This window comes from Anopheles marshallii, chromosome 2 (genome assembly GCF_943734725.1).
Source record: "Anopheles marshallii chromosome 2, idAnoMarsDA_429_01, whole genome shotgun sequence".
NCBI lineage: Eukaryota > Metazoa > Arthropoda > Insecta > Diptera > Culicidae > Anopheles > Anopheles marshallii.
Genome location: NC_071326.1, coordinates 70602387 through 70626663, shown reverse-complemented (window position 1 = coordinate 70626663; position 24277 = coordinate 70602387). Strand labels below are relative to the sequence as shown.

At 43.1% G+C, this 24277-nt stretch overlaps 2 protein-coding genes across 2 annotated transcripts in view; one reads left to right on the top strand and one right to left on the bottom strand.

The window, feature by feature from the left end:
* The window catches only part of LOC128718506 (teneurin-m), a 509672-nt gene that overhangs the window by 232698 nt on the left and 252697 nt on the right, over nucleotides 1-24277 (bottom strand). The gene's annotated exons all lie outside the window — the stretch shown is intronic.
* Nucleotides 650-1639, top strand: LOC128719855 (seminal metalloprotease 1-like). Its single transcript, XM_053813493.1, has 3 exons — nucleotides 650-734; nucleotides 827-1015; nucleotides 1098-1639. The coding sequence occupies exons 1-3, from the start codon at nucleotides 650-652 to the stop codon at nucleotides 1637-1639; spliced, it is 816 nt and encodes a 271-aa protein (XP_053669468.1).

Genomic DNA, 24277 nt, shown 5'->3' with positions numbered 1-24277 from the left:
ATTACTGTTGTTTTTTAATGTCTTGTATCGTATCATGGTTTAAAAAATACTAGCAGAAAATCGCCATTATGAGTTATGAGAAATACGTTATACATTGGGGTTGCTTCTTTGTAATGATTCTTGTATATATATTTTTTTCAAAGTCAATATCATGTAAAGAAAGAATCTAAGCTATAAAGTAAGTAACTTCCACAACCCATTGATAAGCATGAACCAGCATCGGGAAGTTCGCCGTTATTGATAGCCAATCGATAACAATTGCTGAACAGATAGGCTGTGGAGTAAGGTGAAATTCTGAAAGCCTGTTTTATGACTCTATTCAATTCTATTTTCTATCGGCTTAATGATTGCGGATTAAAAGTAAAGATAAATGCATCATAAAACTGAACAATCTATTCATTGATGTTATCTGATCGTGTAACAAAAGACTGATAAACTGTCCGATTCACTTTCTCAATTTGCTACAAGTCATACATGGAATTGGGATAGATAAAATACCGCAGAGTGTAATGCTGGGTAATAAATGATTTCTTATCAAATTGCTATGCCATTTGGGCATGACAGCCGGAGAGTATATATATGACATAAAGAATCAGTCTGTTTTATATATTTCGTGACGGTTCATCGCTAGAAGACAATCGCCAAAAAAATGATCTTAGTTCAGAGTTGTGCATTCGTGGTTCTTGTTTGTGCAATTGTACAGGCTGGGGTTCTGAAACCTTCTCAAGAAAATGGTAATATTTTTCACTGTCAAAGCAATCAAATATTTCCGTATCTTCATTAGGATTAAGATACTCAACTCCTTAAACTTTTTTTTCTCGCATAGTTCCTGGTCTACGAAATTCTCATTCGAACGACCTGATTGAAGAGCTAACTGGACAGTTTCGCGGAGATTTGGTACTCCGTACAGAACAAGGACAATCCCTTGGGGATAACAAACGTAGCACTCTCGCCTCTATAAGTTCTCGTTGGCCAGGAGGCATTGTTCTGTACTCGATTTTCGAGCAACATTTCAGTAAGTATACTAGGCCCAAACCAGTACCAGGGATTTATGGAAACGTGGTGAGATTGAAACACATATAATTCTTTTCTTCTAGCTTCAGCACAAATAGAACACATTGAAAAAGCTATGAACCACGTTGAATCTCATAGCTGTGTTAAATTTGTGAAGCGCACTGTTGAGAGGAATTTTGTAAACATCACTGGACATGGTACGGGAGGATGCTCTTCCTCAGCGGGTTATACAACTGGTCTACAAGTATTGAACTTACATCCTACACCTGTTGATACTGAGTGCTTCAAACTGGGCGAAATCGTTCACTTATTACTACACACGCTGGGTTTCATACATCAGCATTCCGTCTTCAATCGGGATGAGTATGTGGAAATTCTGTGGGAAAATGTGGACCCGAACATGGAGCAGAATTTCCACCGATATGCCGATCATTTGTTGGAAGACTTCGGAGTTCCGTACGATTACGACAGTGTGATGCATTACGGTGAGACTACCTACAGCAAGAACGGTAAGAGGACGATAGTGCCAAAGGACCCGAATGCTCGAATTGGTCAGCGCGAAGGTTTGAGCACAGGAGACATAATTAAACTCAACTTGCGGTATGAGTGTGCTTATCAAAAATAAGGAATGAATAACATATGCGTAGGGAACTTAATTACTGTTAAACACTTCCTTTGTGTGAACTTCGGTGTTAGTGAATTATGTGAAAGTAATTCCCATTGTATGGAGTTACAATCGGAACAAATGGATTTTCAATTGCGTGCTTTGTTTAAAAACCAAATTTACTGAAGAAAATGCGATATTCGAATGACTGCTATTATTACTCAATAAGCGTGACCCAGTAAAATAAGATTTAAAATGACTGTCTGGTAACTAAAATGAGCACTTTTGACGTAAAACACATCATAAAAAGCCGAAAAGTATCGTTTACGATACTATTCCTGGCTATTTCAATCCCCTTTTATGATCAGATAAGTCGTCTTTTTTCTATAATCGAGCTACCTGAGCCATGGGATAATTTGCCATTCCGTTGGGCAAAATGCATTGTAAAATGCAACCGTAATTCATTTTATCAATGCTACATGGTTCAATAACAGCAGTCAGATAATTGTTTTATTCGTTTTCTATTATAAAAGCTATCTACAATAGCTCGATGAAAAATTGACCGGAGATTTATAACGAACCATTCGGTGCATTACTGGGTAATAAATGATTCCTTATCATAGCTAGTGGTCAACAATTCGTATTGGTTAAACGTTGTATGTTTTGTGGTGCTTGTTTGTACCTTTGTCCAAAAAGGATTTATTTAAATTTCTCAACAATACGGTAGTTTCATGCTTTTCAGTTCCATCATCTAAGAATCTCTTTAAGAGTTAATAGGAAATTTGCGAGCTTGATAATATAAGTTAAGTGATTGGTGTAAGACGTTGTTATTGGTGCAGTATATCGAGGAATTCTTCTGCAGGCAATAATCGCAACATTGTATGTCTCGCAGCATTGATTCCAAACAGTTTCTGTTTTTGTTTGTGCGCAGCTTTAATTACTTAAAGTTAATAGTTTTTTTTTTACTTCCAAACACATTTACGACACTAATAACACGCTTTAAATGATCATCAACGAATAGTTCTCACAGATTTCGTTGGTTTTCTTTTTTTACAACCCAAATAATGTTGTCCTGTTCCTACGGGTAATAAAGCACATCCTAAAAGCTTCTCGCGCGGAACTCCCAGCGCGAGTCGAAAAGATGAGAAGAAATCAATTTTCCGTGGCTTGTCAAAACACTACATCGAACGCCAATGGTCCCCATCATGTCGCCATAATTCATTTCCTCCGGCACCTCGACGTTCGTGGTATATCTGCCCCAAAAGAGAACTCATTCGGTAGGTTGTTTTTATTCGTTTCGTTCCATCCAACAACAAAAAAAAGGCAAATGGAGAAAGAAATGTAAAGCAAAGCATCCGAGGGATGAGTGTTTTGATTCGTGCCGCCGAACCGCTGTGGCCGTGTGCGCGAGACAGAAAATTATGACCGAAATGTTCGAGGCCACGGTGCCATCATTAATTCGGGATCACCGCTGTGCGAATGTCATTCATCTTTCCTCACCTGTGCCGTGAAGGGGGACGTACGAAGGGGAGATCAGAAAAAAAGAACTCGAAACGCTTCCAAACGCATTAAATGGCTTCTCAACGTGGAGAACGAGAACACGGTTCACGTCGAAATGAGCAGCAGTTTTTTTTTTGGTTACGCCGAAACTGAACGAAACTGATCGAATTCTGTGCTTGAGGGATTTAACAAAACGTGCGCTAGATCGTTGAATGCCACCGCTTCTACCAGAGGTATTCGGAAGTTTCGGTTCACCTTTTTTTCTCGAATAAATCCAAGCGCAGTTTGCACGGTTGGTGGTGCGTCTTAAATCCATGTTCACAGGCTGATCGTTTCCGTCCGTGAGGAGCTGAACGGTGCAACGACGGTCACGCGGAGTGGAGGTGTTGGATTGAATTTCGGCTGCGTCTGAGACATTCATTATTGTGTTTTTTAATTTCAGTTTAATACGATCCCCGACAGGGTGGGTCTTCTTACGCCGCTTTGAGACGTTTTTTTCTTGTTTCGACGTAGTGGGCCGTAGCAATCCATGGTCGATCGGCTGCGGACGGCGTTGAAGGACGTGATCCGATGCCACGGTATGATTCGTTTCTTAGGGTGCCTCGTGCGGTGCCCGTGACTAATTCTTTACGCGACCCAGCCCAGAACCTTTGCCGTTGGGGTTTGGCAAATGGCCATGTCCGAAAATTGCTCGGCACAGCTGAAAAGCGTAGCTAAAAATTGAAATCACTCATACCGGGGAACCGATCCCGACCGAGTGATGTCCGTAAGTAGAACGAAAGATGATCTGGGATGAGTATCCAGACGCCGTAGTTCTGCGGTCGTACGATCCGGATCGTGGTTCCGGCGAGACCAAACAAAAGAGCTTGCGCGCTGGAATCAAAACAAAACTTCAACGAGCGGCAAGCAACGAACCTCCGTTTTTCTCCGTTCCAAACATTTCTCCTTCCTTCGCGGGCTCCTGGATCTATTCATGGTGCTTTTCCGTTTATAATTTTTGGATATTGATTTTCTTCCTCCACAATGCCCCCTTGCTTGCTTCTGTTGCCACCAAAGTTCATTTGTTCAACAATTCTTTACAATGTTTTGCTTTTTTATGTGTTTTTTTGTTCTTTTTGTGTTTCATTTTTCTCTAGCATTGTTCCGTTCTGTTATCCATTTGATGCACTTACTCTTGTTCAAAATACAACACCCAACTCTTTTACGAAACCTATGAAAAGATGCCAAATCGTTCGAGCAAGAAAGCAAAAGAAGCAGTAATCACCATCGAATAAAAACCCATGCCTGAAAGCAGATGATGCGAAACAAGGCAAGAAAACATAATAAAAATCAAATTATGACCGTTTAGAAGGGAATTTCTTTCAATCTGCTTCGCCAGCCGGATTAAGAATGTTGCAATGAAACCAGGAGAAGAGAAGAAGAGAATCGAGCGAAGTAGAGATAATGAGCTGGAGACGAACGAAAGAAAGCGAAAGAGCAAAGGCGATAGACGCATTCTTTGCCGTACGATTTGAGCTTTTGATGAGTTGCTACGAACAGTAACAGCAGTAGGCGTCGATCATATAGTGTGCTCCGGTGGAAGAAACATTGTGCGGTGGAAGAGAGGTGGAAGCACAACAACGGCAGAATGGAATAAAGTGATTTCAAGCTGTGCTATTATGGAAACTGTGGCTTTTATGGGACTATAAAGGTCTTTAGCAACATGCTGCCAGCAGGAGAAGGAAGTATGGCTGCGTTTAAAACCGATCGGAATCCGTGGTAGGTCTGCAGCTGATCAGCACGGTGGACCTTCGAGTGATAAAGCTACAAGTGCATCGTTAGCAAAAATGCAGCAATGCTGTTTCTCGATGAGTGATGATTCTATCATGATGAATGAATAATTAGTTTGTTATTTTAACATTCGATTATTGGATGATTATGAAAATATCGTTTTCGGGTTTTTTTTCATATTTACCTTTTCCTATTAATTTGTAATGGCCCTTAAGAGCCACAAGAGCAAAGAAATAAGTAGTTATAAAACGGTCTGTATCATAACTATATGGCAACTTGTTTATCGGAATAAAAATATATAGAGTGAGATAAATAAAACGGGTTTGTTCATGATTAAATGAACAATATTGATAAGGAGTGGTCTATCATGTAAAAAAATGCAAAGCTCTTGCTCAATTCATGCAACCTCGTAACAAGAACTAGGCTATATCCTGGTCACGGCACCATTAATGCTCCTTAGTCGTGTGGTACTCTATCTAAAGAAATCGGGACAATAAACATGAGATTCCCTTTTGCATCTGCGTTGTACATTTTTCCACTTTACTTTTCTAGTACAACGACGTGATCGAACTGAATTCATCTCCAGATTCTCTTGGCCATGCATGACTATTGGCTGTAATTGTGTTTGTTTGTGAATGAAAATTGTTTAATTTCGTGAAGACATATTTTGTTTCTTTTCAGTTACTTCAGAGAATCTTTTTCTTAAGAGAATTCTGATAAACAACCGTGAGTAAAAACGGTGCATGTCCCTTCTTTACCAAATACGATCATGGCCTGATACCAGTAGTGGAGGTGATGACTCTAGAAGAGTTTATCGCGTTAGTGTAAATGGATTTCCAACAGCCCCCAAAGCAGATTGTTTCCATTCAAGCATGTTTTCCTAAAAATTGTGTTTCTTTTTCTCGCAACTCTAAACTAAACAGTGGTTAGTTTGTTATGTTTCATGGTGTATATTACTCAGTTTTATTGATATACAATATTTAAAACAAAAATAATATATTAATTAGCTCTTATAATCGAATTGTTGTCAAGGTGCAAACATCTAATAAATCTGAACTAACCGCTTCCTTCCACAGAATTGTTCCTTGGTGTAGCCAAACAGCGTGTAGCCTTCAATGTGATACTTGCTACCAAAATGGACCAAAAAATGGTGCTGCCTTATGGTCGCGAGCAAGGTAAAGTACTAACATTCCAACTAGTCCACACCTAGTTCCCCTGGGTGAGGTGAGTAAAAAAGTACATTAAACAATCGTCACACGGTATACGGCTGTGTGTACCTTTTCACACAGTCCAAGACGCTGCCAAGACGCTGCTGTCGCTCGCGCTGAGAGCAAACACGTCTTGGCGCCCTGTGTCCAGCGGTGTAGTTTGGCAGCCGTACCAGGGCGGCCACAGTTACCACGTACTCGAGCAAAGCAAACAAACACCACACTTAGTCTCCGCTAAATGATGCTGAAACTTTGATAATTTCCCTTATTTATTACGCCGCCGCTATCGTAACGATGCATTCCCTGGTCGGTTCCGCTGCCACGGGGTAGAATGTGGTGGGCGTGCTGGAAAGTGCGCAAAAGACGTTCGTTACCATCCCGGGGCTTGCCATCGTCAACGTCGTCATAAACATTCATTATCGTAATCGGTGATTTGATGATGATTTTGGTCAAGCTCGTGTATGACGCCAGTGCCGTTCGCTGTGCGACGAAGAAGCGTTAGGATGGTCCTCCGGTGAAGGATGAAATCCCTCCCAACAACTCTCGGCCTCTCATCTTCAATTGCCAGAATGGGGTGTATTTACCTTTTCCTCTGACAAATGAATAGCAATTTGGTGCAGTGCTTGACGTGAGTTTTGTCCAGTCCGTTATATTATTTTCCTTTCCAATGACGAAGTCAATCATCTTGACTAAGCGAAGGATTTACGCGAGATCTGACCGACGACGAATTGCCTACCGAACTGCCGATCGGTTGATGATTAATAGGACAGCCGAGAGCTTCTCTTCCAGGGGCTAGGGGTGAACGGGATTGAAGGACACAAATAATGCGAGGGAAAATATCAACACAAACCGCACATTCCACGACCACACGGTATGGTTCTCGCGGGCTTAATAGATTGTACTCCATCCTGCCGTCCAGCTTACAACCCGTCGAGTGATTTTTACTTCTGTCACCTACTCCACGGCAGTCGGCATTAATATCGACTGGAGCAATTTATGCTTCATCGAACGTGCTGCTGCGTTCCGGTACTGAGGATGGAGAGTTGCGCAACCGACGTACAGCCCGACGTTGTACTAAAAGGGAAACTCAGCGAAGGTATGCGCCATCTGCGCTTAACGATGGGCCATAAAGTGAACTACCGGCCGTTTGGAAGTAAAATCTGCAATATCTCCGTAAACGCGCGCACCTCGGCATGGAACTGAACGCCCAACTGCAAGTTATGCAAGTGCACAACCAATCCTTCGCACTATTTCAAAGCGCTCTCCGCCCCCCACTCCAGCATCAGCTTTCTCCCTGTCTAACTCACTGCCCCGGCGATAAACGGCTATAGGATGCGGGTGCTGTGCGAAGGCGAAAGCCAAACTTTTCAGATGCATTTGCTGCACGATAAATTTATTTCTATTGTTTGTCATTTGTCTTTACGGGTGGACGGCGTGTGGCCACGTCGACGGCAGGATGTTGCAGTTTAGCCCCGGGATTGGCCCCGGGCCCAGGTCGCAGCAGTTAGAACGTTCTGTTCGTTTGTATTTTTATACCGTTTTGCCTATCCGCTTCGGTTTTGTCCGTTTTCCCCTTCATTCATGCTCCATAATCCAGTTACTATCTCAAAACTTACTTTTTTTCACCTCATCCCGTTCACCACTACCAACAGTACCCAGGCCTCACGGTTCTACATGGTTTTTGTGCAGAAAGCATCTGTGCGGTCGCTGTTTTTTTTTTTATTTTCGTCTCTCTTCTACATGCGCCAGTAGCAACAGGATGCAACTTCTGTATGGACCCCACCCGGCTCCATCGCCTACCGTGGACGGTTAATTAATTTATTGCAGTGTAAAGTGTGACACTTTCACTGGGTCATTCATCACACAATAAGTTGCACCCGGTGGTCAGCTGGAACCAGTGGGGACCATGCATTTTGGTCCCGTGCCAGTGTGCCACGGGTGTGCAACCAGCACCACGAGCACACCGGTTGGACGACCGCCGGGTTTTGACTTATGGTTTCTGGTGACCGTCCGTCCGTCTGGTCCGCGATTTGCACGTGGCGTGGTGCGGTGTTACCGGCCTCGTTGCCGTTGATGGTGATTGATCGACCGAATTGGACAACCGCCACGGACAGCTGCTCACGTTTTGAAATGGGTTGGATGAATGAGCGTACGGGACGGTTGGTGCCGGCGCTTTAAAGTTTAAATCGTTGCTGAGTGGTTGTGTAAGCGCTGTGCGGTGGGTGCACTTGTAATCGATTTGTTCGGCTGTGGTGGTAGCCTTTTGGGGTTTGGCGGCACCACAATGGCAATAAGATTAATCGAGAATTCGCAAACAATGTTCAAATATTGATGGTGAATTATTTACAAACTAGCTAACAAGCATTGCTTTGGGTGTAATAGTTGTCCCAAATAAGGGAGATTAGACATCTCTACTCAATAACGCAGTGAAATTTAATGTGACCTCCAATTAAAGCACCAATGAAGCAGTACAACTTAGAATTCCAGTAGGCACGTGCAAGTTAGGAAAGCAAATTTTCAAATTACGACATTATTTTCAGCAAGATCAACACTTGTATGACATATATTATTTGCTAGGAACCAATACAAAATGAAACATTTAAAGCTAATATCTAAAGCAACTTACTATTCCTTTTCAAAACCACGAAGCCGTTTTGGTCGTAGTGTGATAATTGTATACACATAGTAAAAAGATTTCTTCATATCATTGAATTTGTTAGAGTACAACCCCACAATTTATGTAACCACACCTGATATCCAACAGGCGACCAAAAGGCCAACTCTAGATGCAATCGCCTTCCCCTTTTCGAGCCAAAGCTAACCTCTTATTTACTCCCGGATGGAAGCCTTACACACAATCTTCCTATCAGATCTTCATAGATCAACCAAATATCAAACCATGTGAAACCGTTCGGCAAAAAGGCCACAAAGAGGTTCAACAAGCTCGTGTAGCATTTACTGGGCGAGCCCTTGCAAGTAAAATCCCTTTTTCCGCAAGGCACGAGCCTGGGATACGATCTCACTCCCACTGTGACCAACGTGCGAAACATGAGACACGGACTTCAAACCCTCCGTCAATGCCTCGCTCTAAACCTTCTCAATGTTTTCGCTAGTTTCCGCCATGCTTCTATATCTATTTTCAACATTTTAGTTTCGAGAAACGTTAGACGTACGTCAATAAATTAAGATAAAGCCTAAAAAAACTATGATCGATACTTTGAGTCGGTTTTAGTTTTCGATAGTGCTGAGATGGCTTATGTTTTGTTTCGATATTTTGCCTTACCTGTGTAGAACCCGTGCCAACCCGTCCCTGCTGGTGGGTGTTTTTTTCTTTACCGGCAAAGCTATCAATTTCTGGGCTCATAAAAATTATGTACAAATTACGCTGTTAAACGTATCGCATAACCGCTCCCCAGCTTACGAACGCTGACCCGGTTGAACCGGGGGTATTGATCGAAGTCGGTGCATTGGAAGTCGAGGAATGCCGCGGCTGTAGTCAGTGAGGCGTTCCGGGAGTTGATTTATCCTTACGTAATAATCGTCTTTTTCTTCATTCGCTCGCAACCCGAATGTCTTTTTAAATCTTCAACTGAAAGCGTAAAGTTCCAGCGCGCAATCGATGCTCACCGTCCGGAGTAGGTGGTTCCCCCCAGGGATTGACGAGTTTGGAACAGGCTCGGAGTGGTTGAAATAATTCACCAGTATTTATCGTACTGCCCAGACCTGGTCCATTACCAATTCCCGTGTGTCGTGGGACCGTTGCAGCTGTCTCGCTGGTAATCGAGCGTCTCAGATTTCGCCCGTCCAGTCGAGAAATCAGCCCAAATAACACTCGCATTAGTTGTAAAACGTAGTAGAGGACCTGGGACAGTGATCACGAAAATCGATCGCCGTTTTTTTGTTTGTCTTCTGCCTTACTCCTACCGTGCCGAAGCGGTTATGTATGAGAAGGATGTGTTGTTTGGCGGTACCCACGAGTTGGGCTTTGGGTCTTGATTGATTTTTATCGTTTTATTGCCACGCTAAGAAGCTTACCCGTTGGGAGGGCAGGCGAGAAGGCTGCGGCTGTGCAAAGGTTTGTGGTTGAGTTGTCTTCAAATCATCTTTCCTGCTCTCTCCTTCCTTGGCGCCCGATGCATTCACTCGTGGGCAATTGACCTGTTGAGCGGTTGTTTTATGCTCGAACAGAGTTTGACGTTAGCTTAGTTTGAAGATTGTGAACTAAATTTTCGGCTATTATCGTGAACGATAGTGTCATTTGGGTTTTTTTTTGTTGCCTCGTTTCACCAATCATCGAAAGTAAATTTGGCACGTAAGCTCCTTAAGGCCGGATTGGCTGTTCGGGGAATGGATGCAGGGGAACTTAATTTGCGTAGGAATTGCTTCGCTTTTTTGAAAAACTGAAGTTTGTACCGTTTAGGGGATTGTCGTTCGTCGCATGAGCTTGGTAGTGATAATTGGGCTCAGCATAAATTGTAGCAATGGTTACAGCATCGTTAAGCCTTTAAACATTCTTTCCAGTAGTTTTTGTAATGAGGTAAAAGTCAAACGGCACTCGAGAAATGGTCCATATTTACGGTTGTTGAAAAGCTCTCATGATAGGTGATTAACCATCAGCTGATTAAAGTAAAAGAGATATGCAATGGGTATTAAACTGATTTTTACTTTTGAGGTTATGAAACCATATATATCTTTTCTCTCGAGACTATTACTCCATTGTTCCATTTTTTTAAACTAATCAATTAATTTCAAATTCAATCTCTTAGGAACCTGCTCCAAACACCCTCTTCTCGCGTTCGGACATGTACAACGTCAAACTTTCAATTTTGTTGTACAGGAATTAAACTTTTCAAACTCTTGTACCCCGAACATATAATAAGAAGAACAACCTAACCCTATCATAACCCCATCCGTAAAATGAATGTCTGAAACATCTCAAATATAACTGAGGAGTTAAGAGATTCGTTTCCAAATCCTTGGTGAATTAGTATAAAATCTAGAACTTCGCTTCCTTTCATTTCCATGTAATAGGATTAATCTAAAATCTATCTTAATCTAAACTGAAATCTAATTGAATGTTCATTGCAATGTATTCATGAAAGTATTAAGAAGTAAATAAATCAAATGGACTGATGTTTGCTGATGTCTATCAATCAGAAAGGTTCATTATAAGGTAAGTACCTCGTTTAAATTAATATCATACTACTGAATTAAAGCCCTTTTTTCTATTACTATTCAACGCTTCCCATTCTTTATGGAACCGGTCAACCGGTAGTCCCCACGAAGTCCCGTGTATTAAAACTTTCGCTTCCATTTTAAATGCAGCTGCGTGCGTGCTGAACAGCATTTCCGATTCCATAACATCCTATTACCGGGTCAATTGGCACGATTCCCATGCGTTCATTGATTTGCATTTCCATTTCATTGTATACTACTGATTAATTTAGCCACATTAATAATACTGGCCCAACCAGCGAGCGACGAAAATATTCTTCCCAGAAAACGAAACTAAATTGGCGATTTGTGTGCACACGATCATTACCGTACCGGGAGGCAAAGAAGCAAAAAAAAACCCGGCGACCATTAAATATTAACATTCCTCGGCCAAATGCGTAATGATCTCTTGCGTTCGCGCCGACTCCCCTGTAACGATTGGACGACGGTTTTGCGCTGGCTAATTTTTCCTACGCTACCCATAAATCATGCAGTCGGTTTGTTCGGGCCTGCCTAACGAATCGAGCTCAGGTTGCCAACCGGGGCCGGTGTACGTACCGTGCGGCCTCCGGTGCGATGGCTTGCAATAATCATAACAACCTGAAGGCTAACTCATGGCCATCCGTCGATTCTCGGTCGATCAGAAGGTCAGTAAATTTACAGTTACTTCCTTATTTTTCCTTCAACTCCTTTCATTCACATCGTCCCTCTATCCCTTTAGTGGGTGGTTCCTGTAGCTGCATCGAGGAAAGTTTCTTTCCCTTCAGTGCTCAGGTCTGGTTCTGGTCAGTTGGAAAACGAATCGAACAGGTTCTTCTGGTATTGGAGCAGGCGGCATTCAGGAGACGGTACGGTTCCGTGGGGTCAGATTTGGACGATCATTGCCTTGTTCGTAACGAACGAACGAAAATCGTACAATCACGCACTCGCTCAATAGAGCCGCTGTTTCTATGCGCCTTTCTATCCCAACCCAAACCGAACTGATGGTGATTATTATTTTCATTTTCCCTGTGAACATGATGCTTTCCGCGCTCCTCCACCGAAGAATGGCGTAGTGTGAATGGTGAAATCGTATGAATAACTATTCTTCAAATATTTAACGTGTTATTATGCTGTATTATTGAAGTGTATTGAATGGTGATTTGAGGCGTCGGCCGGGGGGATGCGGTTGAAGAGTATTGCTGACATGCAGGTTGAGGCGTTCGCTCGACATCACACCGGAGCATTAGAAGGTATGGGTAAAAATAAAAAATAAGAAGCATAAACGGAAAAGCTTTATGCACCTTGTGGAACGATGTTGAGACGATCGAACATAAGACGGAAATCATAATAAAGCCAATAAGGGAGGCGGTCAGGATAAATAATAAATATACCGATATGTGGTTGCCATCGGAAAAGGTTGGTGCAGCCATGTGCTTTAGCGGCGATATATCGGGAAGGGTATTGGATACAAGAAAAGAGCAACGATTCGATTCGATCTTCCAATCGCGTGGGGGTTTTATCGGGAACTTCTTGCCCCGGCTGCATATGTTGGAAAGTGGCATGCTCACAGGGCGCACAAGAATGAAGCGTTACAACCGTACCCATCTTCGTTTCCACCATCGTACCACAAACTGGGGAAACAAAAGCCAAACCCTTTTTCGCATCATGGTTTCCTATCTTTCCCATTCCGTTGGGCGAGGAAGGACGTTGGCGTAGAAATTCCTTCACAACCATTTTTGTGCTTTAGTTCGGCTCAATTCTCATCCTTTGATGGTACGGAATAAAATGAATACTGTGCTTTTATTTTATTTGGATCCCCTTTTGTTCGGTAGAATTGCCGCGAATGTGAAGACGTGATGCCGTGGCGGGATGGATTTTCACACAGGAAAGCTTCACTCAACCCTTGCGAGTCGGTTTTCTCAGCCATCACCAATCGAAATACGTGAAATACGGGGTTTGCATCCTTTTCGCAGGATGAGACCGTTCCACCGCCTCCACCTGTTCGTTTCGTTTTTCCCTTTCCATTTCTGTTGGTTCGCCGATGTTCTCAGGTGTCAAAATCGATTTCATTTTGATTAGTTGCCCCGGATTGCGGGTGCGGACGGTGCGGACGAAACGAAAACGTGTGTGCCTGTGCACCATGTTGAGGTGAAAATGAGATTTCGATACGATCGTACGGCATCATCTCGCGCGGATTGCATGCGGCGGCCAAATCCCAACCTTTTCCAACGCCGAACGAACGCCGTGTTACTGCAAATGGTTATTACGTGCACATATATTCCGATCGGCGGGATTATTGCACCACCGATGGGTGTTTTCTACCGTGGCGGTGTTGGGAAAATGATGGAATAGTAAACGATTTAATAACGGCGATAATTGTGTTTAACTGCGAACAATTTTCCGGAAGCAATTGCGGGTGCGAAGAGATTGCAAGATACAATTTCATCTTTGTGAAGATTTGTAATCTAATTTGCAGCTTACATTAAGGGAGATAACAATCCATATTATCGAAGGATTTTTTTAGTTCCATAAACCTTTAGGGCACAGGAGTTTTTAATACCAAAATGTTATCAGTTATTTTAGTATTAACATCAAAGATATAGTTTTATGCGTAAAGTCAACCCAAATTGATTTTTTTAAATCTAAAACCTCAAGTATATCTCAAATTTGATAAGACTAGTTTTGCCTAATTTCATTTTCATTTCACTACAGTCATTCAATCCTAAATTTATCATAATTGATTCCTGTTGACACGAGATACGAAGAGTCCCCGCGTGAGACCAATCAACACGCCCAAAGCTCCTCATGCTTTTCAGCATCCGCAGCACCACTCAAACTCAAAACCGAAGATAAATGCGACGATAAACACCCGCAATAAATCAATGGTGATAATAAAATTAAGAGTCCGCAGTGGTCGACTTCGTGCTAGCCATTTCACAATGATGACGCAGTGACGATTGTCTTTTACGCTAGAAGTAGCTTCCAGCTCCACTGGGTCAAGAGACTCCGTCTGGATGAGCTACGGTACGCCGGGAAAGGATCAGTTCACTCTTCGCTCCAATCAAGCAGTTCACATCCAATGTCCAGTAGCAAGTTCGTCTTCGTTTGTTTCGTTTTTTGCCCGTTTTGTTTTTTGCTTCCTTTCCGTCGTCCGACGGGGAAAGGATCCGTGAACGATACAATAACCCACCCGGGTTCGCACCCGGATCCTGGCCGGAAATGACAGCGTTTTGTGTGTCTCCCACCGGCCATCACTCCCAAACCACGGCGCTTATCGGCATTTTTATCCTGCTCCGTTTAGCGCACCGGACCACAAATCAGGCTTCCCGGTAAGGTTATTCATCTGCAGTGGATCCTCACGCTTGCGGATGTCAGCATCTTCCGCCGTCCCGTATCTCATTTTTCCAATCGTCGTTTGTCATCGCAGAACTTCATAAAGTAGCCGTTGAAGATGGCGGAAACGATGGAGACAATAGCGTAACATCAAAGAAGCTCCTGTCCTTTCTTCTGTCTGTCGGTGTGTGTGTGTGTCTTATTTTTCAAACGAGTGCTGGTTGGGAAGTCGTGGACCCAAAATCCTGCCTTCCCGCGTCCAAACTTCATCCGGATCAGGATGTCCTAGTGGGACACGTTCCGCAGCCACGAGACAAATGGCACTGGTTGAATTGATTTTTACTCCCCACCGCATTTGTTCCACCCGTGCGCCCATTCTTACTTGCTGAAATTTTGCAGTCCTTCCATCATCCTGATTTTCCTTCCGAAGACGGAAATCCTTTGTACTTTGGGCTTAGGACCACTTTCACCGAACGTTCCCGGGGTCCAATCTCATCGGTCGTTATAATCGCAAATTAAATTACTGTTTACGATTGTGGTCAATCTTCGCACACAGGCCAGCGCTAGGGGTTACAGGGGTTTCGAAGCAACGGTAGAAATCTATTTGATTAGTGCCGGACGGTTGGACGGTTGCTTTTACTGCCCCTTTGTTCCGTTACCTCTCCGCGCACGCTGTCCAAATTTGAAACACTGCAGAATGAATTTATTGAACGATGGTCCCCTGGTGGTAGCCGAGTAACGGACAAATTGGCGAACAAAATATTCATACGAGTAGAACGTAGAAAATCATAACGAAACCAACGGAATGTCAATTTCTGTTCGTCTCTGTTCCCAATCAAACTTCGAGTGGCAATTTCGTGGTGGACAAACGTGATAAACGGCGTGGTGCTTGTGGACAGAGGAGAGATTTGAATTTATTTGTTGCTGTGTTTTGATTTAATATTGTACGTTTATGATTGCTGTACGATTTGGCTAAATGTCAAAGCACTTCGGACTTGTCAGACCTATTCGCGCTGAGCTTTCATTAAATTCAATTACGACAAGCTTTCGGAGTATGGTAAAACATTTAATTTCAATTTGTATTAATAATTTTACCAGTTAAAGACTTAAACAATCTAAGTATACAAGCAAATTAATTTCCTATGACATCACCAAAGGTAGTTCATCTTTGTGGCATGACCATAATCATGCCTTACGATCAAGCTAACCGAATTTGATTTGAGCAACAGATCGAAAAAAGCATCGACTCATTTCCTATAATTAACATATATCTTCTTAAGTAGCGATTGAAAATAAAATCCTTCGTTGAATCGCATCGCAACTGGAATGTGCTGTGTCAACCGAGTGTGTCCTAATCATCGTCCAAAAAATTCCCTCAAGAAATAACAGCCACCTAACATAACTGTATCCGACGATCAAGAGTCACCATTGTTCCGTGCAACTCTGTGGAAAGTTAAACGCCGTTCAAGCGAAGAGAACATCCCGGGTAGGCTTGGGACTCCATGCCCAAACAATGTCATTCTAATCCGTCAATTATGACCACATTGTTGGTACGGGGTGGGATCTCGTAGACGTAGACAGTTGACCCATGGTCGTGGACGTCTTCGCTCGGTTTTGAATAGTAAGCAAAGTATACAAACAGATCCAATAGAATGGCGGCTTCATTGGGATGGTTCGTCCGAGCCGGTATTCTTACCGATGACCGATGTGGTCTTTTGTGGACCCTTTCGACGAGAGTCGTTGGCGGTGGTTTCAAGTGGCATTTTCTTCTGCTCGCAACCGATCGGAGATACTGTAGCCTGTGGGCGAATGTGTGCTAAAAAGCAGGCTCTTGTTTGCTTCCGTATGGCTCGGCAGTTGTTCCCGTTTGGCCAGTACGTAACTGACGGATGACTTCAAACGTTTCAATCACCGTTCATCTTGAGCAATGAAATCTCATTGAAGTTTCGTCGGTAGAAAACTGCAAGTAATACTAGGTAGAAAATAATGCTTAAAAGCCTTTTTTATCTCTCGAGAGCTTTATTCTAAGTGAGCTCCAGTGCAGAAGTGAGTAAGTGATAAGGCTCTAAAAATAAAGTAACAACCATAAAATGTAGTATTCCTGCAGCAAAACTTCAGCGATCCCGCCAACCGCTTGGGGAATATCCGCTCACCCTTATGCTGGCAAACACAATTTTACTGCCAATCAATTGTGATTGGCAGATTTTTCGTATTAATTCTATCCACCGGGCGACCAATCTTGAACTCCCGCCGGTGCAAAGGATGATGCTCCCTTTCGTGTGGCCGAGGTTAAAATAAAATACCTGACACTGTGCTGTGGCGAACCCGAAGGCAGGGGAAGAAAACCGAAGGAAAACAGACATGACCGGCAACATTATCGATCCTTCGGCCACTTCCCAGTGGAGTCATTTTCGATTGGGCAATAAATTAAAGGTCTCACTGTTGGAGTACCCGATGTGCCTAGAATTTTAATCCTCGCATCGCATTGCACTGATGCCATGGTGGCATCCCTCATCAAGTTTGCAGACAGCGTTTCTTCAGTGGAGCAGGGTTCGTCGCCGGGAGAGTACGAAATATTCCCGTTTTGCAATGGGTTTGTGATATCTGCTAACATCCCGATAAAGGTACCAGTACCGGAAACGAAATAAAGCTAGGTGAATTTCGGACAAGAAAGATTTGTCTCCACCGAGTGTCGCTTCGGAAATTAATGATGACGACGAATCATCGCTTAAACGGCAGAACACCAAATTGAACGTCGTACGTGACTGAAGCCAAATCGTCAGCGTAACGTGGGATACGTTCCTTCACAGTGGGTTCTTTGCTGATTTTTTTTTCTGGAGAGAACGTTATCCGTCCACCAAGATATTGTTTGATATTTGGCGGTTAAATTTTTCAGATCATATCAAGCTATTTTTATGGCAGCACTTTAGGCAGCCCCCACCTTGGAACGGTTCATGTTTCATCTGGCGTGCCGAAAATGTATCACACGGCATGATGATGTATCGCTTCTTTGAGGCACGTTTTTTCTGCCGCAACGAACCACTCACGGCGGTATTATACGCGGACGTCACACCTCGACGTACGGTACTGCCATGTCGATCCTACATTCCTCGCACAACGGGTCAGGGTGAAGGTCGTACACGGGAAAAAGCAGAAACCGACAAAATATTGTGCTTAAATGTGCAAGGTGTGTACCCCCATTAAGAGGTTTCTGCGCTCGGTTTCTGCATCCTTCACGCCGTTTAGTGGAAATGAATCGTTCAGCGGTACTAAAAAAAACCCCAAGCTCCGAAATAAAAGTGTGCGCAAGCGAAACGAAAATAAAAATAGCCTCCCCAAGAACTGGCTCGCGCTTCATTCGGTGGAGCGATCGGGATTACGATCGAGCTGGCTGGTTGGGAGCTCCGGAGCACTTTAATAATAAAAATCGCCTCAACGGTCCCGTTTGGCGTGTGGTGTTTGGCCGTGAATCGGCTGCACTTTTGATTTACAACCCATTTACAGCTATTTAATGATTGGATATAAATTTATGCTCGCATGCACTCATGCCGGGACATTAAGCGATCGTGCAACCTCTTCATTTGTCGAACAGGACCGTGAACAGGGCCGAGTTAAATCCTTCACGTGTCCTTTCCCCGGCTGGACAAACCAAGTGCGGAAAGCTTCCTGCACGCCTCTCGTGTTGATGCTTAGGTTCGATCGCACACAAATCCACACTTGCACAACCATCACCGGTCACCTTCCACCATGTAACGCGGAGACGCGAATGATGCCCGAAACAAATATCGGTTAATTTACAGCGCAAATATCTGCGGGGCAGTACAACCAATACCCGGGACTGACTGACGGACGTATTTATTCTGTGCTCCGGTACGGTGCGTCTCACGAACCGGGCATCGTCTACCGGCAGCTTTACAGGACCTTAGCCGGGTGAGACTCCGCTTCCCACTGTGCCCGGAGGGTTGCGTCTACATGCGCTTCCTACGCACTCGTGTTGTGCTGCCTATTTTTCGCTCACTTTTTTCTCCGCATAATAACGCGCCAATCTTACAAGCCGAAAGGAATGAGGCAACGAAGTAATTATCGGCTTTAATTGGCTGCAAAATGGACTCTTGTTCGCGACTCTCTCTCCCTAGTGCGCTTGGCATGGGAAACCGAAGCGCATGGAAATGATATCAATTATTTCTCGGAATTGTTAAAAGATAAAATAAAATATGCCTTCATTTGCAGGGTTCATAAAATTATTTGCTTTGGCGCTCTCAACCTTGGCGAATGGAGGTGCGTTTTCGACCATGGAGGGATATTATTTTATGCAACGGGCAAATGGGCGATAAAGTTCGTTACTTGAGCTTTACAGCACAGAAATAAAAGTTCTAGTTAATGTTGGGAAGGGTGTTGCCGGTGAGGGATATGGCAGGACGGAAATTACTGCCTGTGGTGAGAAGGATAGCCATTTAATCATGTTTGTTTAAGGAATTTATATTTTCAATGTCAATAATTATTCCGAAAGGACTTTAGTTGCCGAAATATTTCATGCTGTAATCGACAGTGTCGTGTGAATATGATTCAAGTTCATAAATCAGAATGAATGAATCAAAATCTTTATTATTATGAGACATTAATGTTTCAAGATCAGAAATGATTCGTGGAGGATTCATGAAATTATTGAAATTTTTCATTTTTTTTTAAATCAAATGGAAAATGAAACATTTTGAAATACTTTTTTTTCGACCAAAAAGTTAAAAAAAAACCGTTGTTTCTTAAATTTATTCTTTCACCTTGTGGACGAATTTTTCCATTCAAGAATAAACCCAGACAGGAAACGACATTGTCGAAAAGGAAAAACATCGCAAAATTCCATTCCGCCATACTTTACTGTCTCGCCACGCTCTAGCCCAGGGGCACCTTTTGATATGCAGATTCGAATGCTCATCAAATCGCAAATCAATCCGCCATTTTTCCTACCTTTTACCCACCTTCACTGACATACTACCCCGCACGCAGACAATTCGGCTCGGTTTTGCGCTGAACATTGGCGGCGAAAAATCCCCCCAAAAAGTGGAATCGCATCACGTCTAAAGAACCATTCGCGGTGGTACTGACGATGCCAATAGATTGGTGGTAGACTAGAAATAGAACCTCTTTTTAGCGAATGTTTCTTCGATGTGTAGCAAATTCTGGTGTGAATATGCACATCCACGGCAAGCGGATAGAAAAATCGGTTCCAGATCGTGAGTTGGAGGATGTTCCAATACGGCGCTCTTCTCATACACAAGAGTGACCTCGGATGTATGGCAGGTTGGTGGCGCATATGCACACACATTCAGGAACAAAGAATTCGCGGTGCGACCGAAACTGTTCACCCACCACCGTACATCGTGCGAGGACCGGATGGTGGCACGTGGCCACCCGCCAACTGATAGTAATATTCAACGCAAAATAGAAACGCGATCTATGAATTTTTCATATCCATAACGGGGTTTGTGGATAAAGTCGTTCCTGCTGGGTGTGGCGGAGGAAAAGGTTGATTCTATTCACGTTTCAATTTAAAAACGCGCACCTCGCACACATGGGTGAATCTGCTGGAATATGTTAAAGCAGGAATATTACTAAGGGTGTGTGTGAAAGCAAATACGGCGAAATAACATGCCACTTTGAAGGAGAAGTGAGTCTTCGATCGGCGACAAACTTGAAGAAAGGAGTTGTTTCATTTGTAATTTTACATTCAAGGAATTCCATTTGAAGCTCAAATAGACATTATGAAAACTAAATTATTTTTTGTTAAAAAATTTCTGTAAAATGTTGGAAGATTATAATTGCCTTGAATTTGAGCTTGTACATCTTAAAGTTAAAGTATTAATCGAAAACTAGCAATAGTAAATATTTTCACAACACTTGTAACATATATGTAACATATTGTATGGTAATCCGAAACTTTTTTCAAGCGCATATTGAGTCGTATAAAAACAATAAATTTAAATGCTGTAATTGAAAAACAAGCATATCGCTATCTTAAATACCTACGCTATGTTCCCACCGGGATCACCCACCTACGTAAAATACTGTTAACTACTGGAGCATCTCTTTGCATTCCGCCACCCGTTCAATGTTGTCCTGCTAATACATTTGATTGCAGAATCAATTCCACACTCTAGACGTTTCTTGATCTGGCCTCGAAGCAAAGAGCCTCCCCCAAAAGGAAGTGTAAGCATTCATCTCCGCGAAGTTCCGCGCCACAACGTCTTCGTTTGTTAAAGAAATACACACAAAAACAGTGAACCAGACAGACAGAAAAAGAGACGTTCGCGTGCAGGCGCATCATACTCTCCGTTGCAGCAGTTTAGTGGCGAGGGTGATCATGATTTTGATGATGATGATGATGATGACGGGGAACGACGATGTTATTTTCATACAATATGCCCTTTAGGAGTTCATAAAATGCGATGAAGAATTGTTGGAATTATTTTATTTCATCCGACCGGGCGCATTCGGGGGGCCTGCATGATTTAGCATGCATTCTCCGTGTGCGAAGCTGCATACATATATGAGATGCCGTCGGGGAGGAGTAGCTAGACGTTGGGATAGTGGGAGAAACAAAATGGCATACAACGCGAAGAAGGAAGAACGATTTACGTTTTCGTATGCTGCAAATTACCAGCAGTTCTGAACGAATGGGTAGGTGGCAACGTTCAGCTCTATACGAAAGATCAAGGATACAGTGGTTCTTAAGAAATTGGTGGATTGTAAATGTAAAATAATTGTGATCTTCATTTGGATAAGTTTTTTGCATACCAAAAATTAAAATAAATACGATGAGTTTAATTCAATTCAGGTCAACAAGGGAGAAACTTATGTTAAAATTTTCAAGCATGTATTTTTGAAGTAGGGATTTACGACACAATGAGCACCCTTGGAATTCAGGCCAAACTTACCAAACTAGTAGAAATGTTTATGACCAACATTAAATACAAGATTCACTCACTCATAAACTATCCGAGTATGCTATCAGTAAAGGTCTGTGCCAAGGAGATGAGCTAGCTAGTTTACTCTTCAACCTAGCACTAAAGAGGGCCATCCTAGACTTAGAGGTCGAAACTTCAGAGGCCATTTTCTTTAAGTTAATCCTGGTTCTGATGTACGGTGATGACATAGACATCATTTGATGTTCACCAAAGGATTGAACTGGCGACAGAAAACCTCCGGTTGGAGATTAACGAGACGAAATCCAAGTCGATGGTGGCCCCACCAGCTGCCCTGCTAACAAATCCCAACTCACGCAAAGAGTGACGTACAAATACACTTAATTCACTTTCAAAGTCGTTCAATTTCACCCATTTTGAGTCAAAAATCAGCAACCTGTAACATTGAGGTCGAGATACGCGCCAGGTTGCTGTCTGCCAATCGGTCTTTATGAAACCTGATTGAACTTCTCTATTAAAACCAACTGTCGCGACGAACGAAGCAATAACTATATAGAACTTATAAGTTTAAAGTACCCATATGCACCTTTGAGACATACATTTTATCCAAATCGGTCTAAGCCGCGTTTAAGAGGAATTTGCTCAGAATTCATGATGAACTCATTATGGTACAGTGATTTAGACTCGTCATGCTCCGGTGGACCTGGTCTGTAATGTTCGTCCACATGGACAGAGTGGGTTTGGTAGGCCCAAATTGAAATGGAGAGGTGAAATAAATATAGGTTGTTTGCAATTTAAAAAAAAATTTAAATGTTCTTCGAAGCACAAATAACACAAAATGCATTTTTGATATAATTTTCCTCAACACTGTAATTCATTCAAATTGAAACAGTGGTCCTGTGGCTGCAGTTTCACGTTCGCATCCAAATGCTACAGCAGAGGGACTGCAATTTATTCCCTTGTCCCCTGCAGCCAGTTCGATGGTGGGCGTTGGTTTTCTGCCCAATCAATGCGCAAGGGATCGCCGGGCTGATCGATGCCTTCCAGCACGATTTGATGTGATTTTACGATCTTTTAGCGATCACTCTGCAGCAAAACAAAACAAAACAAAAAATGACTACACAACACACTGTCCCAAACGCGCACCGACAGCGATCGATCGAGGCGATCGTTGACGATAGGAAGGAAAGCTGAAATTTGCGTGTTGCTCGTGGGCGTCCGACAAAAGCGCAGTCGGATTAAATGATTGCACAATGGGGCTGAACCGTCGGATTCATCGTACCGCGGGAAGGCGAAATCTTAAACGAAGCGATTTCCGGGACGATGTAACGATGTGTATCTTTCACGTGAGGAAGGCTAATGATTACTGGCCTTGGACCGATGATCAACCGCGGCAAGTGTTTGTAATGACTGAATTTTTGCCATGCATCGAGCGAACGGTGCCGCGAGATGCAGCCGAAGATCAACCCGAATGCCAATAAAGCACCCAAATGAGCAGAAGTGTGCAAAGCAGCTTTTCAATTTAACACAACCAAACGCATCGATTGGTAAGTATTGGGGCATCATTCTTAAAGTGTCTTATCAAACCGCACCAATACGCAAAGGCCGTACTCCGAGATGGCGGTTGCGCTCAATGCTCGTAACGGGCGTTCGCTTCGTGGGGGTAATTTATTCGCTTATTATGTTATTTTTATCGGACCGGTAATATTTAACCGTACCTTTCTTTTATTTCTTTATCCTTTCGGGAATGCATCTAAGTTACGATCGAAACGGGAGCAAAAGTGTGGGCAAGGGAAGCAAGGATTCCTGCTCACCTCACATCGCGCCCAGTGCTAGTGTGGTTAGGAATGCAAATGTTTCTACCCTACCTTCGCTTACGTGTAGCTTTTTACTCCCGGTCGATTTCTTATCGAAGATGACCCCTACAAATAGCCAGTTTTTGCCTTTTATTGACCATTTGCAGGGGAGTTTCTTCTTGGAGGATTTATTGTTTTCTTTAGTTAATTCTCCCCACAGAAGCACCCAAAGAAGGAGACGGCGTAGCTAAATCGAGCGCCATATGTAACCTGTTCATTGTTAGGTCGGTAACACGACGGTACACAACGGAACCGCGCATCCTACTTACCGTAAACATTTTCAATTAAATGAAGAAATTAATCTCACCCCAAACGAAGCGGCATTCGATGCGGGAAAGTCCGGCCTTTAACCGGCGTTAAAGCCCAAGCGCACCGTTGCAAAAACCGGATAAATGCACACGGTGCGGACATTGGTGCGTTGATCGTATTCTACCCCGAGATAATCGGTTGCAATAATGGACTGCACGGTACAGGAAGACCCCAAAACGCAACCTTTGCTTGCGTGTTCATTACGGTTAATGGGTGATTATTCAATGGCGGTTTGCTTAAAGAAGCGGGTAACCATCTACTACCGGCTCTTTTCCTTCATCCATGTGCGCTAGTGGGTACGCTTATCGGTACGGAATGACTGTTTTAAAAGTACGTCCACATTGCGTGCGTTTGTTTGATTTTGCAAATGTTACTGCAATGAAGCAAACGGTTGCAGTGGAAGATGGTTATCCGGGCTATGGTAACAGCAACTACTGCCCATTTGCAATGAGATGGCGTTTATGGCGTTCACTCGGAAGATGACCCAGAGCATGCTTATTGGAACGTTGTTCCGAACAAATGTCGATAGTGGGTGATAAATCTTAAGTGAAGACAAAAACGAACCCA

Bases quoted from the DNA above. Each gene is read 5' to 3' on its own strand.
- LOC128719855 (XM_053813493.1), top strand. From the start codon at position 650: ATGATCTTAGTTCAGAGTTGTGCATTCGTGGTTCTTGTTTGTGCAATT. The intron at 735-826 runs GTAATATTTTTC...TTTCTCGCATAG, and splicing joins GAAACCTTCTCAAGAAAATG to TTCCTGGTCTACGAAATTCT. The intron at 1,016-1,097 runs GTAAGTATACTA...CTTTTCTTCTAG, and splicing joins GATTTTCGAGCAACATTTCA to CTTCAGCACAAATAGAACAC.